Source organism: Lonchura striata, chromosome 1A (genome assembly GCF_050655825.1).
Source record: "Lonchura striata isolate lonStrDom1 chromosome 1A, ASM5065582v1, whole genome shotgun sequence".
Classification (NCBI taxonomy): domain Eukaryota; kingdom Metazoa; phylum Chordata; class Aves; order Passeriformes; family Estrildidae; genus Lonchura; species Lonchura striata.
In genome coordinates, this window is record NC_140741.1 from 14,767,190 (window position 1) to 14,784,916 (window position 17,727).

At 46.1% G+C, this 17,727-nt stretch overlaps 1 protein-coding gene and 1 pseudogene across 1 annotated transcript; one reads left to right on the forward strand and one right to left on the reverse strand.

The window, feature by feature from the left end:
• Positions 1–10,385: 10,385 nt before the first annotated feature.
• Positions 10,386–12,212, reverse strand: LOC146763390 (uncharacterized; the record flags this gene model as incomplete). Its single annotated transcript, XM_085569110.1, has 3 exons — positions 10,386–10,962; positions 11,504–11,598; positions 11,975–12,212. Coding segments are annotated over 3 exons (774 nt in total), but the record flags the coding sequence as incomplete, so codon positions are not given.
• Positions 12,213–15,069: 2,857 nt separating this feature from the next.
• On the forward strand, positions 15,070–16,735 carry LOC144246314 (uncharacterized; annotated as a pseudogene).
• The last annotated feature ends 992 nt before the right edge of the window (positions 16,736–17,727 follow it).

Here is a 17,727-nt window from a genome sequence, read left to right on the forward strand (position 1 = left end):
AACTTTGATATGAGTTCTCTCTAATGCTTTTCCTTGCTTTTCCTTTTTTTTTTGTGTTTAAGAGACACCCACCCAATGCAAAGATGTGGAAACAACTGCTCTTCTAGCTCTAAGTGCTGATCCAATCCCTGTCCATCAAAATGTGGATTGTGCCTCAACCCAGGCAGAATGTCTGGGTGACCCTAGCCCATGAGCTTCAACATGATCATCTTTGTCAATGGCCTCACCGGATGACCCCATGTCAGCTTGCCTGGTGGGGATCCTGTTTTCACTGGAACAGTATCTACTGCAGCTCAGGACCCTCACACACAACATCAATACAGAGCCACCTTTAATTTATAAGCATTATGTTCCAATTACAAACCCTTTACTTTTAAGAAAATGATCTTCCAAGTTGTCAGAATTAGATAAGGAGCCCGCCAAAATCAAGTTGTTAGGTTCAGCTATTGCCCATTTTGCGTTCAATTTATTTACAAGCCCTATTATACCCCAAATCTTACATTTCTGTTAAAATTCACTGGAAAGAGTTTCAGGTGGCAAATTGGTGCAAAGCCATCATGCACCTCAACCTTCCATCGAGCGAATGTCAAGTGCCCCTGAAACTCCCAAAGGGAACACTTTTCATTTGTGGGCGAGGGTCTGGGCAGGGATCCCCTCTCATCTTATAGGAGGCCTATGTGCCATCGGGCAGCTGTCCCTGTTTTCTCCTAACTAAACACAAATTTTAAATTGGCAGACTAAAGTTAATAATTCAGCTATCCAAAAGGTTAAGCGCAGTGTACTAGAATTGGATAAACACTGTGACTCAAACGTTGAGCATTGATCATTACCAGCAAGGGCTGCAGTTTCTGCATTCTTGCCATGGCAGCCAAAGCACTTGGGGAATTGGGCCACCTTGAGTACTGGGTAGCAAAACAGGCAAATCTAACTTCAACAGTGCTCAGTGACCTCCTAGAAGAGGAGGGAGCTACCAGGTGGGCAACTCTGCAGAACAGGGTGACCATTGACCTTCTCCTTTTGGCACATAGCCAGGATCCTATTGTTCTTCTTGGCCACCTGGGCACACCTGGGCTCATGTTTGTCAGCTCTTGGCCAGCACCCCTAGGTCTTTTTCTGTGTGGGCCATTGGAAATGGCACAGAACAGTCAGAGGCCTGTGGAGAGCTCAGTAACTACCCCAGGGGCCCCAGGGTGACTGAGGGACTCTTTGGCTGCCTTGGTAACAAGACAAGTTGGCCCAGTTGCCCTTAAGGGCTCTGTGGATGCCTAAAGTACCCAGCCCATAGCGCTGCAGCAGGATGTTGTGACCCAAGTGCAGGTGTAAATTATTTCCTTGGACACTGGTTCCCACTCTTCCAGAACGTTTGGTTTTATTTAGCAATCCCCCTTGCTCGGTGGCTGAAGCGCCTTCTGCTCCTAGAAAGACTCCTTAAGAAGATTTTTACAAAAAAGCAACTATATAACAACGATACCCATTTGTTTTAAATTAATAGATCAAAAAATAGTTCAAAATAAAAGGACAAGGAGCTGAATCTAGTTACCAACTGTTCTGCCTCACCACTGAAATAGGATGACACCTCTGCTGGGAAGGTCTTTCTTGGAATACATGCACATCAAGCAATCTTCTGAAACTATAGTATGCTGTTCTTAGAGTCTTTAATAACCATTGTGTAGCCAGAGGAAACATGGACATAAATGCTCTCACCTTCCTCACTGGTTCAGTTGAAACAAAAATGGAAAGTGATCTATATTATCTTTTAGAACAAGTTACAGCATTTTTTATCTCTTATAATTAGGGAAACTATTAATCTTATAGGCACCATACCATCAGTGGAAAAGTACTGGTTGATAGTTTTGGCACTTAAAATTGTCAGCAGACTATTGCTGATATTTGGCAAGGTAGTTTTACCTGCTCAAGCTCCATTAACCCAAGGGACTTGAAAAAAAATATGTGATGTGAACTGTTAGAAAGGATACTATAGCTGTTACTAACTTGTTACTATAGTTACTAGCATTTGGGAGAGAGACTAAATTCAGTTTTGTGAGGAGAAAAACTCACCCTAACAAAGCCTGATGGGTACAGTAGAGTCTAATGGAACATTCAGGGTATTTAGCTGGGAGGATGAGGCAGTCATTTCATGAGCCCATGATGGAGCTTCTCTGTATTCTGTGCATACCCATATTAATTAAAAGCTGGATTAATATGGGGTCGCTAACACTCCCTTTTTCCTTCATATTTTAAGTATCGTGAATAAGTATGAAATCAGTGGACTTCAGGCCTGGATCATTACCCATGTGCTTTGGTTTGCAAATGCTTCTTGCTTCCAATTCTCACCTACCATAATTTTTGACAACTGGACTCCTCTCCTGTGGTGTGCCAGTAGCTTGGGGCATGCAGTGGCCAGGTTTGCAATGATTAAAGGCTTCTTCTTCCCTGCTGGTGCCAAAGACTGGTATGTGAATTTTAGTAATGAGAGAATACTAGGTATCAGGGATGAAAACTGTTAAATAAAATTGGAGCATATAGATTGAATGACAAAATATATTTCACTGGCACAGGGAGCTAGGACAATGTATGGCAGTGTTTTTTTGCTTCAGTAGCACCATCTCCTGTGTTTCATGCTGCAGACCGTGGCAGTGGCAGCCTCAATGTCACAGATAGACCTGCAAAGGAGGTTTGATTGTTCATTGCTTGTCAGGAGGTGAACAGTGGAAATACTGCACTGCGGAACCTTAAACAAAAATTTGTGAAAATGGTTACAAATTAGTGCCGTTTTCAGCATCTGACAATATGGAACATGACTGTGACCAACTGAGTTTTATTTTGATATGGAAACCAGCTTTTGTGAAGCTACTGAGATGAGCTGATTGGCCTGGGGTAATTTTTTTTCATAGTAGCTGCCATGAGCATTCTTTTGGATTGGAGCTGAGACAGTGTTGCTACCACAGGGATGTTCTCACTTTTGCTGAGCAGTGTTTACACAGCATCAAGGCCTTTTCTGCATCTCACCCCACCAACGAGGGAGTGGGCTGGGTGAGCACAAGGAGTTGGGTGGGGACACTGCTCACCCCAGGTGACCCAAGGAGTATCCCATGCCCTATGGCATCATATTTAGCACATAAAGCTGGAGGAAGAAGGAAGTGGAGGATGTCAGGAGTGATAGTGTTTGTCATTCCAAGTCACCGTTATGTGTGATGGAGCCCTCCTTTCCTCGAGATGGCTGAACATCTACCTGCAGGTGGAGGATGTGGAATAGATTACTTATTTTGCAGTGTTTGTGTGCATCATTTTTCCTTTACCTATTAAGTTGTGTTTATTTCAAGCCATGAGTTCTATCCTTTTCCTGATTCCCTCCCCCATCCCGCTGTGGGTGAGTGAGCAAGCAGCTGTGTGGGGCTGAGTTGCCAGCTGGGATTAAACCATGGCAGTCCTTTTTGGACTCAAACCCTTCAAGCTCCTGACATGGAGTTTGAAGGGTTTGAGATAAGAGCAGCTTTGGCTGAAATGTGCAGGATTTGATTTCTCACTGTTGGTGCTGTCGAGTCGTCAGGCTCCTGTGCTTGCCATGGGGCTCGTTAGGGGTTTCATTTTGATTTTGATGCTGGTTGTAATGCTTCTCCTCTTGCTGTGCTTTGCCTGGGGACAAGGATGACAGCCATGGTGACACACCTTGGCTGGCAGGTGGCCAGGGAAACGCTGCTGTTTCTGTGCTGCTGGAACTCCAGTGTGAGCTCCAGTCGAGGGAGCTGTGACTTGTGGATGAGCCCACATGGGAACAGGCCACCCCCAGGCATCAGTGGCTGGGAATAAGCCCATGGCAGAGCAGGAACCTCTCAGAGCATCTGTGGCTGTGGTTATGTCCATGCCCAAGAAGGGATTGTGGCCCAAGGATAAACTTGAACCCTCTGTGTCTGTGGATAAGGCCATGCTCAGCAGGTACCCCTTGAAACATCAATGTCTGTGCATGGGGTCGTGCTGGAGCACCTCAGAACCATGGCCATGGATGAACTCCTGGCAGAGCAGTAACAGCCTTGGAGGTAATGCAGCTGTGGGTAAGGCCACATCCATTTCTTTAGTGTGGATGGAAAACTTAATTCCTTATCACTTGTATAAAATCATGCTTGTAAAAAGTGAAGGTTATAAATTCTTAGTTTCAGGGCAAATAAAATACTGCTAATTTTGCTTCATCTATTTATTTTCTTGTTAAATTGTTATCTTTCAGAGCAACTAAAGGATACAAAAGGAGCTCTTGGAAAAGGTTAATTTCAAGAGCTCCTTGGAATTTTGTTTTCCAAGGTGAAGCAAATAAAAAGATGTTACCAGATATGCCATATAACTAAACTCCAAGATTAACTGACAGGGGCTTCTCCCAGTCAGATCTTGTATGAAGCTTCAAGCATTTTGCTGGCTGGACCCCGAGGGGGCATGGAGTTCAGAACAATGAGAATATCCAGACCGGGTCTTTCAAAAGTCTTTATAAAGGGTAGCCTACAGAATACACTCCTCTGTTTCCACACAGACATCTGGAGGTGAGGTGTCTCTGTCTCCTTGCCCCTCACTCCCCCCCCGACCCCCCACCCCCTAGGAGTAATGTAAAAAAAGAAAGAGGGATCATAGTATTAACTATGCAGCTTTTAACAAGCTTGGTAGTTATGTTCAAGCAAAGAGACTTTTTAAAAATGATGGCACATAAATATACTGTTAGTTTTTAAAGTAAGTAGAAAAGTGTGTAAATTGAAAAGTGTTTCGGAGAAGCAGCTGAATGCACTGATCTTCCTGGCAGGTTTGGAGGAGTTGTCTTGGTGAATGTTTGTTTTGGTCTTGTTGCAATCATCCTGGAGAGGATGGTCTGGGAAAGAGAAAAAGGCTCTCTGCAAATCTAGAAAACAAATGTATCTTGTAGCTGGGCTTTGTTTCAGAGCTGGATCTACACACAGCCTTTTATTACGTAGCCTTGGAAATCGCACTGCCCTTTTGCCGTCAATGCCAAGGTTATTTAAATATTGCAATGTAATCTGGACTCTTAGATCATGGCAGCCTTGCACAGCACAGTGTGATCCCTTCTGTTCCCTGAGAAGTCTTGGATGTTTTGTGAAAGAAATTACCCCTTCAAGACCAATAAAAAACCCATCTTACTTTGTTCTGTAAGCTTCATCCTGACATAAGCACTGTGTAAGCAGTGCTCCAAGCAGTGTCCCACTAATGTCACCCTTGAAAACTGGAATCTGAAGGACTATTAGCTTGCTCATCTTCATTCCTAGGTCACTTTGTTGTATGCATAACAGTGCTGTTAAATTTGTTTCTTCCAGAATAAAAAAAAAAAATTAAAAATTGAGGATTTTTTGATGTCTATATAGGATTAACTTTTGTCCTGATATTTCCTATTGATACTCTGTGGTCAGTATCATCTATAAAGTTTGAAGATCACCTATCCAATCTCTCTAGTATGATGGGAATTTCAAATATAAAAGTGTCAGCATTTGCAAAGCAGTACTAACTTAACTCAGGTTAAAATAAAACATAATGGGGAAAACACAGCAAAATCTTCTGGCCATTACTTGGAGCAGTTAGTAAAGTAGTTTGGTTGGATTATTATAGGAAGAAAAGTTACAAGTGCTCAGTTGAAGAGGGCATAAGAGGCTGAAAAACTTCCAGATTGCTTTAGATCTACCTAAGGAACAAAATACATCCCAGTGCTGTAGTGTATAACGCTTCTGGATTGTCAGTGTTCAATTTATGGATGGAATGGAGTGCGGAGAGGGGAACTTCCAATACCTCTGGGAAGGGAGGATGCCTTCACACATGGAAAATCTCTGCCCCAAATGGCATTTTTGAGATCAGAGCTCCACCTTTGCAGCACAAGGGTGGTTGTAATGGAATTAGATTTAGTCTGACAGAGGGAATGACAACAAGAGAATGTGCTGTTGCCTTGTGATGGCATCCAAGCTATTTTCTGCTTTTAATTACCAGTGTGAGGTTCTGATCATGTGTTAACCTAGAGCTGCACTGCCTCAATTGGTTCTCTTCAATAATGAGGAGTCTTCACTTAAGAATAAAATGATGTGCAGTTGAAGATAAAACTGTAATAGCATATTTTTTCTACTTTCCTTTGTACAGGATAAAAAAGTCTCAATGTTTGTGTCAAATCAAAAGCTTGCTTTATTTTTAGATGACAGAAACAGATCTACTTGATGGCTATTGGGCGGGTAATCAAACTTTATTTTTAAATATGCTATCCAAATATTTTAAAATATATTTTCCCCTAAAAATGTAAAAAAAATTTGCAGTCCACACAAATGAAAAATACTTGTTTTAACATCTTACGAAAGTATACATCAAAACAGCAATGAATATCTAGTAAGTACAGGTTGCAACAGCTACATCTCTAAAAAGTTGTATGGAAGGACTGGAGAATCATTACAAGAATAAATCATATAAAAGGTCTTCTGAAAGGGAAGTAAAAACAGGAAACAAATGAGTTCAGAAGGGAAAGATATAAAACAGTGAAAAAATTGCTAATGTTTTTACAAAAAAAAAAAAGGTAAATATGTGTAATAACATCTTGTACCTAGAGGAAACTAAGAATTGTACTGTATATTTTAAACTTCTAATCTGGAAAAAGATGGTGTATAATCTAGGATCTAATAAGAGTTGTAACAGTTATGAAGCATAGTCACAATAAAGGTTATGAGAAAGACCTTTATGAAATTTTTGTCCACTCCAAAAGAGTTACAGAAGAGATGATTTATTAAAGGCTGAGAGAGGGGAATCAAGGTCTGAAACCTTTTTTTTTTTAAGCAGAATATAAAAAAGCAGGCCTCCAAATATGCACCCCCAGAAGCCAGAGGAACAGCAGCGATTCTCCTGGACACGGCAGTTCCAAGTCCATGGCTCCCAGGAGGCTATGGCAGTGCCATAGGAGAGGATGCTCAGAATGGTGCTACAGCAGCAAAGGCAGGTGTTGCCATCTCCAGGAAATTCCCTGATATCAGCAGTGCAGGAGCAGGATGAGGAAGATCTCCAAACTTGAGTTACTTCTGGCAAGAGTCACCATTGGTGCCAGAGCCTCTGTGACACCTGCCAGACTGGAGAGGGAGGAAGCCTTTGGCCAGAACTGCCTGCACCCTCAGATCCATGCTCATCTCTAAGCTAGGAACGGTTCCTGGTCCCAAATCCTACTAGGACTGGAAGCCTTTCTTGAGAGTGTATCCAGCTTTTATAATAATTCAGCTGTCAGGTTAGGATAGCTTGAGCCTGGATAGCCAATAGTATAAATGCTCAGCTGTCTGCTAACTAATAATATACATGAGCAATTCCCTAGTAGCAACATCACCTTTATTTTCCTAAGAAAGTGCTTGCAGAAAAATTTCTTCTCCAAACACCCTTACTTCTCCTACCTATTACATTTTAGAAACTTGGCTACATCTCTACAGCCTGGACTAAATGGTGTTCTTTGGTCTCTTATTCCAAATTCTCTTTGTTTTCCTTCTTCACAGGTATCAGCAGAAGCTGCCCATCCCTGAGCATGAGGCCCTACAAGACCTAATGTTTGATAAATACTGTGTGGAGGAAGCACAACGAGCTGCTCTTGAATACCCAGTGAAGAAAATCTCTGCAAGGTGCAACAAGTGGGTTACCTGTGCATAGCAGCAGCAGCAAACTGATGAAGATGTCTTGAAACCTGCTTTATTGGGCTGCACTCCGGTGGAAGCTGCGGTTACTATCTCCCAAGATCAGGAGACTTCTGCAGCAGCTTTTGAACTGGGAAGGCAGTTGCTCCTGAAAACTGAAAAAACTTTTCCTCAGCTGGATGTGGGGAAGGCTTGGTGAACCTTTTTTCTGCCATTCTTCTCAAAAGTCCATCCAAAATCTTTCTGTCATTGCCACATACCTTAGCCCCTTACTTACTGTTCTATGCCATTCAAAGGGAACAGCTATTCCTGCATTCCTATGGGGAAAAGGTACATGGCTGAGCACAAGCAGTGCTTGCAGGAGGCACTGCAATTGGTAAACTTTGTCTGGGATGGATGGATGGATCCTTTCCTGTGGCATAAGCTGTACATATGTGTGCCCTGGGAAGTGTTCTGTTGCACCTTAATACAGAAGCTTCCATGGTGACTGGAGTCTCTGAAAACCCTTAGAAGTAGTAGCAGAGTAAAGGAGTAAAGCCTCCAGTCATCTCAAGGAAAGTGGCTGTTGAAAATGCAGGCGAACCCAATGGGAAGAAATTATGATGCCTGACTCAATTCAGAAGGCCGAATTATTTCTTTATTATAACTATGCTAAAATACATTAATATATTATATAAAGGAAGATACTAAAACTACATACTACATTTTCTAACTCTATATCCCTAACTCTAACACAACTCATGACCCTCTTGCTCAAGTCCAGCCACAGGTGGGTTGGATTGGCCATCAGGCTCAAACAATTCTCACCAGAATTCAATCAAGCAATCACTCTAGGTAAACAACTCTCCAAACACATTCCACATGGGAAAAACAAGGAGCAGAAATAGAAACTGTTTTCTCTTTCATTTCTCTCTGTGCGCCTTTATGAAAAATCCTGAGAGAGGGAGAAATGTGCTGCCACAAGTGGCCCCATGGAAGAAAACACCAGCCTGTCACCCAGTTTGTGACGGAAAGCAGCTCTACGCTTCAGCAGTGATACTCCCTCCCTGCTAGGGCCCGCAGGCTCAGCGAAACTCGGACAGCGCTGGGAATCGGCGAAAGGACCGCTGGAAGCCCAGCTGGGTGGTGTGCCCAGGTATGCGCTACGACTCGGGAGCTGACGATGCTCCCATCTCTGGAGAGCCCCGGTGGCCAACAGGACGCGAACCCGCGCCCAGCCGCCTCCTGGCCGGACCACTGGGGAGGGCGGCGGGGGCAGCGAGCCGGGCTGGGTCCCGCTGCCCCCCGGCCGAGCGGGCCCGCACCGCCAGCGCCGCGCCCGGGGCACGCTCGGGGCAGGCTGGACCGGAGCAGCTGAGCCTGACGGGCTGGGAACGCCGCCGGACCGCCGGGGCAGCGTGGGAAGGAGCGGGCGCTCCGCGGGGCCGCGGCGGGCTCCGGCTGCCGGGCAGGCCAGGGGAACGGAGCTGTGCGGGAGCGGCTCTCCCGGCACACAGCCCCGGCGGGAGGATGCTCCAGGGACGCGGCACCGGGCAGGGCCTGGCCGGAGCCCTCCGAGTGGGAAATTTGCAGAGATCTGCTCGTGGCTGCCAAATCTGGCACCCAAATGCGTGGGCTGCTAGCCAAGCCGCGAGGGTGGGGATGGCAAGCAAAGCCTGCTGCCAGAAGTGCCCCCGCTGCTGGAGCTGGGGAAGCTGTCGTTGCCCAGGCGGCTGGATGGGGGCACAAGCCGTGGTGCCTCAGGCAGGGATCCGGCAGCTTTGGACACCTTCCAGGGAGAAGGGAATGAGCTGAGTGAGGCCGGGACGGTGTACGATCTGTTAAGGATCCCACCCGCTAGGGACTGTTGCAGGGGTTGCACATTTCCCATGTATGACCTGCCTTCGGCCTTGGGAAAGATTAAAGTTCCCGGGACAATGGAGGACCTGTAATTTTGAGATCTTGCTAACGACTTCCTTCAATGGATAGACACAGAGCCTGTATTTCACTCAGTTCTGTTTGTGTCACTTAGCAGTGTAAAGGAAACCAGCATCCCAAACTGTCTCCACAGAGGTGTTGCTTGGTGTGGTGTGTCATTGAGAGAGCTGCCTTTGACCCTTTCTCCTCAGTGCTTTGGTGGAATAGAAAACAAGAAAGCCTGTAGAAGGGAAGGTGAATAGGGGATTCTCACTTCAGTGGTGGTCTCCTGAAAACCAAAACCACTGAAGCTTAAATTGAGCTTGAGGTAACACCATCTTCTTCTGAGTGGAGATTCAGAGAACCAGAGCTGGTTCTTGGAGAGTTCCCACTCTGCTTTTAGCAGCAAGTGCAGACTCCAGATGGTTTCACACAGTTTTACTTACAGGCATGTTCACTGTTAAGAAAAGAAACAGCACTTCAGCCAAAGTTCCAAGAATCAGATTCTCTGATTTTTTTTGTGAGAGACAAGAGGAGGCTCTTAATATGAATGTTTATCCTGTGTGTTTCATGACAACATTTCAGAAGTAGATGTCAACCATGTGCAAACCCCAGTACAATGAGAGTGTAGGACCAGCAGTTCCCTTGCAGGATAAAGCCTTCCTGCACTTGTAGAGCACCCCTTGTGTATACATATTCACATACATATTTTCAAAGAAGGTTCTTAATGCTTTTGAGCAGGAACACCTACATTTAATGAAGAAAAGCCATCAGTCATTCTCCTGTGACATCCCTTGAATGACACAACAAAGAATATTAATGTTGAGTAAACAGTTTTTACAGGAGAGAATGATATATTTTCAATACATTTACTTCCAAGAGGATGCAATCTTTTTCTTTGAATTCTGAGCAGTAGCATTTCTCATGGCTCTGTTTCCCCAGGCATTTGGAAGAGATGGCTTTTCCCCTGTGTTTACCACACTGTTGAGCTGTATCAGTTGGTTGGTGACCAAGACACATTTGCATTGTTCAGGGCCACTAGCAGGCTTGTGGCAGCCTTCTGCAACTCCTCCTCCTTCACTGTATTCCCAACGGACATCAACAACTTCATTGTCTGCAGTGACGTCTGCACCTGGCTGTCCGTTATCCTCAGGAGGAGATCCTCAATGTCACTGTTGGGCAGATGTCCTTGCTGCTGGCCACTGGCTGTCACCTCTGTGGCTTGTGGGCCGGAAGGATTTGGTTGCGTGCTCACAGGTGAGGAGGTGGGGATCACAGCTTCCTCTGTGCCAAGTCTGGAGTGAGATGTGGGAGACAAGGAGGGAACTGGCTGGGGACCAAAGCTTCTGGATGACATGGCATCACTGCTCATGATGATGTTGGTGTCTTCTTTGACGCGCTGATTCACTCTGCTCTGTCCTGGGCACATGGTCCTCTGTGGAGGAGAAAACATTCCTCTGGAGAGCCTTAGGAGCAGGCATCTATGCACAGCCCTGTTCTGTGGGTTTAGCTCTCACTGCACAATCTCATCTTTCCCATTTCCTACTAAGATGAGCCCAGGAAAGCAAAATAAACCTTCATATCCTTTCCTTGTCAAGTCTTCCCATAAATCTCTCTTGGGATTCACAGCTCTCTTTGCTCTCTTCTTCTGGCCTACATGAATCCACCTTTCTTCTGGAGAAACCTAGATTGTCTAACTTGGTTGGGAATGAGAGCTGGGGAAGAGGGCTGAGGTGGTCCTCAAAGGTTCATTTCCTTGAAGAATGCATTCTGCAAATTCTCCTTTTTGGTAAGGAGATGCAGGTGCCATCTGTGTTAGCTAATTAACCTGGATGATGGGCTGCCCATGGTTCTCTTCTGTCTTCCCTGTCTTTTAGCTTTCTGTCTTCCCACTTACTCATATTCAGGGCTCTCTCTTTTTCCTATTAATTGCCCAGAGTACACCATAGTCTTCAGGAAATAGCTAAATAACTCACCTTAAGGAAATACTTTTTCATAATACAGCGATAAAGAGAAAAGGTGCAGAAATTGTGGAAGAAAGGTTTTCCTGGAAGTTCAGAGCATATAGGACCTGGAAAGAGGCAAATAAAGACACAGACCCAGTGATAGACTCCAGTGCTGGCATCCCCCTTAGCAATAACCTCCCTGTGGAGTGACATCCCTCCATGAAAACCCCTGTGTCATATGGGGACCTTTGAGAAATTCCACTGCTTCTTGGTCATCTTAATGACCCAAGGAGTGAGAGGAGGCTGGTCCTAGGAACACATGTGGATCCAATGAAATGTGAGAGAGGATGCCCATGCCTTCTCCTCACTGCAGGATTGCTACCCAGCTCTCTCCCCCGCCCCTTCTCCTCCCCAGATCCTGAGTGTTTCCTCTCCCAGTGATCAGGGCCATGCAGGACTCCTGTCCAACTGCCTGTCCTTGGGAATCATGGTTGGCTTTACCTGGAGGGATGACTCCATGATTTTCATATTCATCCAGTCTCTGGACAAGTGAGTTCTTGCAGCCGTATAGCTCACGAAGGTGGCAGGCAGTGCTGGCTTGGATGATGTTCTGCAGGAACTCGAAGAACTGGTGATATTCCTGGTCAGAGAGCGGTGTGCCCGGCTGCTGTGCCTTTGTGCCCCAAGGGCCAGCTATGCAGCCCCAGCCCAAGAGCACTGGTGGAAAATAGAGTGCAGGGAGTCAGAGGGGGGGAGGAAATGCCAACCACGACCTGTTTGGAAGAGCTGGAGGACTGAATCCAGATCTCTGTTGCCTTTTCTGGGTGCAGGATCCAGCACATGGAAAATGCATTTACAAGCTAGGGATGGAAGGTCCAGACCTGTGGAAAACATGTTTTGCCCATGTTGAAAGGAGTGACAGTATGTGGCTGAGGGACCTTCAACAAAGCTCTGGAGATTCAAATCTTGAACTGGAAGAAATGTCTTGGAAGTCATGGCTGAAACTGAGAATATTGCTCTGTTGTTAGGGCTGGAGCAATTAGACTGTTTCCTTCCAAGATTTTTAGCCTCTGCAAACTCTCTTCCTCTGGGAAAATAGGTCTTTAACCAAAGTCCTCTCTCAGACCTCTTTCTCCTGCTTCCCCTGTTGCTTTACTGGGCCAACTCTTCCCTCTTAGCTTTTTGGGTTAACTCCAGACCTGTGCCTTAGCACTCATGTCTGGTTTAATGCACCCAGCTGTCCCTGGCATGGCATCTCCAGTCTCCACCTCTGCTCCTGCCTGTGCCCCTGCATCCAGATCTGACTCCTGTCTGGCTCTAAGGTCACTCTGTGGCCCTCCTTGATGAATAAAATACCAACTCCAGTGGTGAAAATTGCCAAAATTGTAAGCCCTGGGATCTTTGCACCTGAGGCATTGGAGGATGCTTCATTCCTTCCTTTTGCCTCCAAACTGCCCAAGCTGAGGAGCGAAGGGGAGATTGAAGAGCAGCTGGGTTAGCTGCCCTTCCTCACAACTGGGTTTGGAGGAGGGACATTTCTTACTCACCAGACAAAGCCAGACAAGCCCACAAGGCCGTCATGACACTGGCAGCAGTGCCTATGACGGTTGGGGCCCACTTGCCCTGCCGGAGCTGTCATCTCTGCTGCTCTGCCACTGATGTCACAAACACCTGCATTCGAACACTCTATCCTCCACTGCTCCTGCTTCCTCCTTGCTGCCCCCCATCCTGCTGCCCCCTCCCCCAGGCAGTGTTTGTGCACCAACAGGTGTGTGTGACTCTTTTTTTCTGCTCACTGCCAGCCCTACAAAATCCATCTGGAAAGAGGCAGTCAAAAGGCCATTCTTCTGTAGCACAGGACAAGAAATTCTGCCTTTAGGCTGCTGCTGTTGATAATGTGTGAGCAGATCAAAATCTTGTCTCTTGCCCAGATCTGTGCATGCTTGGCTGATCCATCAAGACAGGATCCACAAAGCATTAAACAGGGCTGCAGATCATGGCAAAGAACACTAGGAAGAAAGGTGATGGAGAGAAAATGGTTTGAGGAATTGACAGTTTTCTTACACAAAACTCATCAGGAGTCATTTTTGGTCTGGAAGTGCAGTATTAAGAACATTCGGACACCTGTGAGAAGGCAGCGAGCTGCCAGGCAGCTCTCTGGATGTCTAGTTGACGTGCATGCTACCTGAGCTGGCCCTGGTTATTGGACCTGAACAGTGGTGTCACAGTGTGCATGGCAGAACAGACAGTGTCCCCGAGTCATGTTTCTGGGCATCATTTTCCTATGGTCTAGGTTACTTTCAGCTCCTAAATACTTATCCTCCTATAATCCCACCCTACAGCATTGCTACCATGATAGGCATTTATTACGTCTGTTTTCCTTCCTCTGATCAGGATCTGCACTCCCCAGCTTGGCTTTAACCTTTTGGATAAATGACAAAAAGCAAATTTTTGACCAGAGGCAGCCCAACATTGAGCCAGTAGAGAGACTGCTCACAAGGTGAGAAGTTGCATGGAACCTGTCTGGGAAGGGAAGAGCTGAATGCTGAAAATTTGGAGTGTACCATGCTGCACAGTCCACACTCGCTCTGCCTCTTCTGCTCCCTCAGTAAATAGATTCTGCTTCCAGGAAGATCTGTAGGCAGAGTATGGCAAAGTCCTGTGGTATGTAATGCCCTTTCAAAATGACCCAAAATGAAATCCATCTTGTATATTTTTCAGCAAAGAATATGCTCATAATGTTAAAAGACATAAACCAAAGTATGGCTTTTTCTTCTTTTTGCACTGACAATATTTGGGTCAGTTTGCTGCTCTGAGGTGCTTTTGAGTACCTTTGTACTGCAAATGTTTTTCAGCCCTGAGTGCTGTAAACAAAACTCTAGGGATTGGTATAACCAGTGTAGCGGTGTCTTCCAAAATCTGCAGATCAGCTGAAACAAAACTGAGGGGTTTAATCTGCTAGATCACGTCCTGTTCCATGACTGAACAGGATGATGTTCAGGCTGTAAGCAGTGCTGTCCAGCCCATCGTACTTCACACTCTAGCATGAATTTCCAGCATGTCTCCAAATGAGCGTAACCTATGAAAAACCAGGAACCTCCAAATGTTTCAGTCTAAAGGTTAATAAACTAGTTTATCATTCTACTCAGTTGTCTATCTGTTCTGTAGATGAAATGTAGATACAATTTTCTGCAGAGCTTTCTTTTTAAGGAAAGGGCTATGACTGGAAGGAAAGAATGAAGAATGGAAAGAAATAGTCTGCTGGGTAGGGGTGGATGTTTCTGCGCTGTAGGCCGATTTCTTCCATGATCAAGCATGGGAATATTGGCTGAAGAGCAGTGAGTCACAGGCAGCAGGAAGAGAAGTAGCTACAGTGTGAATTATTAAGGAAAAGCAGTCATGATGTTCTTCTAACCTTGCTGGACATGGGAGCTTTGAAGGCAAGCAAGTCTTTCCCTTTAGGGCTATAACTTTGACAGAGGATCCCCTTGCAGTCTGTGCCACAGTGGCCTCCCACCCTTAAGTCACATTCCCTTCCCACTCAGCTCAGTCTCCATGCCCTTACTGTGCCCTGAGAAGATACCAAGTGCTTCTTCTGTGCTGTCAGCTCATGGTGGGTGACATGTAGCAGGGCTTGGTGGTCTCCCTGTCTGGACTTCCCCCTCAGAGAAGCAGGGAGCTACTCATTGCTAGTTCCTGTGTTCACTACTGCAGGGGACAGGACCATGAGTGACACACAGAAGGGCAACCTTCATCAGAAGAGTTCAATGAGAGATGAACTCCATCTGTTCCCCTCCAGGAAGCTCACAGGAGATTTCCCTCCAGGAGGCTGATCACAGACAGGACCACAAGCAGGAGCTGGAAACAGAAAGTGAGAGAGAGAGATGTGTATTCCAAAGAGATGGGGAATGGTACCTTCTTATGGGTGGAAGTCTGGGAGTGCAAGGACAGTGGTAAAGCCCACATCAGCAAGGCTATCCTTGCTGAGGACGAGTCAGACCTGCCCATGTGTGGGAACAGGGCCATTTAGATTCAGCAGGTGGGGGAGAAAACCTAAAGTGTTCAAAGTGTGGGAAGAGCTTCAGCTGGAGTTCATACCTGAGCCAGCACGAGAAGATCCACCTGGCAGAGAAACCCTTCAGCTGCTCTGAATGTGGAAAGAGTTTCACCTGCAATTCGGACCTGATCACCAGCGGATCCACACAGGGGAGAAGCCCTACCAGGGCAGCAAGTGCAAAAAGACCTTCAGCCAGAGGTCTAATGTGATCAGGCACAGAGCACCCACATGGGAGACAGACACTACCTGTGCAACAAATGTGAGAAGAGCTTCAGCCAAATCACATCTCATCATCCACCAGCGAAGCCACAAGGGTGAGAAACCCTTTAATTGCCCACGCTGTGAGGAAAGCTTCAGTGACCACTCCCCCCTCATCATACACTGGAGAGGGTCCACACTGGAGAGAAGCCAGTGCCAGGAGTGTGGGAAGCATTTCTGTGACAGCTCAGCCATCATTTGGGTTCACATTGGAGAGAAACCCTATGAGTGCCAGGAGTGTGGGAAGACCTTCTGGCACAGCTCCTCACTGGTGACACACATGCAAAAGCACACAGGTGACAGCCCTACAAGAGCCCCGTGTGTGTGCAGGAAGGGCTTCAGCCAGAGCTCGGTGGTCACCACTCACCGCCGGATCCTTGGGGGAAAGGCCTTGCCCTGTGTCACGGTGGCCTCCTGCCCAGTCCCTTCCAGTGCATCAAGTGTGGCTGGAGGTGCAGCAACTACCCTGGCCAAGCACCAGAGCCTGCACACTTAGGAGCAGCCCTACATGTGTGTGGAGTGCGAGGACAGCTTCCGCTGGAGCTCAGCTCTCAACGTGCACCTGAGGATTCACCGTGGCAAGAGACCCGACAAGGGTGAGGAGTGTGGGAAAATGGTCCAGCACAGCTCAGCCCTTGGTGCCCACCTGAGGATCTATGCAGGAGCCAAGCCCTGCAAGTGTGTCAAGTGTGGGAAAACCTTCCTGAAAAGCTCAACACTTAAAGTGCATTTGAAAATCCACACAGCCAAGAAACCTTATAAACGTCCAATGGGTAGAAGAATCTTCACCTCTCGCTCACTTCTGCCATAAACCTGGAGTGGATATTCAGAGCAGGAACAGAAAGTAATTTTTTGGGGTACCTGAATGCATGGTGAGAGTCACACTGGGAAGAGACTGACTGGAGACATGGTATATCTGGTGTAAGGGCTTGGTGCTTAACCCCAGAGGCACAAACAATTTCAGGAGATATGGAAACAGGGAGTTAGTCCCAAGAGTCGAGTACTGGGGGTTTAGGAAGAGTGCCAAGAGCCTGAGGAATGAGCACGAGCTTCAGGGTAAGTGGGGACTGTGAATATATGCTAGAATAATAACTGGGAGAATTGGGCTTGTAAAATACAGCTGAGGTGAAGATCAAAATAAAGTGTTCCAGGTTGGCTCTGACTCAAAACTTTGGCTTGTTAAATGCTGTAATAGTCTTAGGAACTCTTCCTTCTATTGCCTTCCCTTATTTTTCATGAACAGAGTAAGTTTACACAGTGTTTGACAAGGCATTTCCAGATCTTTTCAGAAGGAGACTTTGGAGCTGAACTTACACTGTTTGTCTTTTCTTTCTATTTTCCAAATCTTATATGGAACAAAGAATTCCTACCTCATGATAGCTAGGTAATGAAACAGAGATTTTTGGAATTCACCTAAGTTAACAAAATGAATTAAGCATTTATATCTTAGCTTGTAGAGTCACGTGTTGAATTTTAACCTTCTACTTAAGAAACCTCTGCCATGGTACAAAGGGCATAGGAAAATGCAAATTTCTGAACCTTCTTGCATAAAGAGCAATACCGGGGACTGAGGATGCAAACAACCCAGATAAAGAAACTCCTCTGTCCCCAAGCCTATCAAAACTGACAGATGTACTCAGATAAAGCACCGAAAGACCAATAGCACAGAGAGGAAGAGTTCAAAAGTTCAGCCATGAGGAAGATCAAAATCTTCAGCCTCAAGAGACCACCAGAGATCCCTGCAGGACCACCACGGCAAACCACGCATGGCCAGAGGGGCGTGGACCTATTTAGCATGAGAGGAGAGGACAGGCGGGGCCAGGGGTTGAATATGCATGAACAGTTGTGCAATGTACTGCATATGGAACACCTTTGAGAATAAAGGTGGTTGTCGGAGTTTTCGAGATATCTCGCTTGTGCCAGGTGCCAACAGTACATA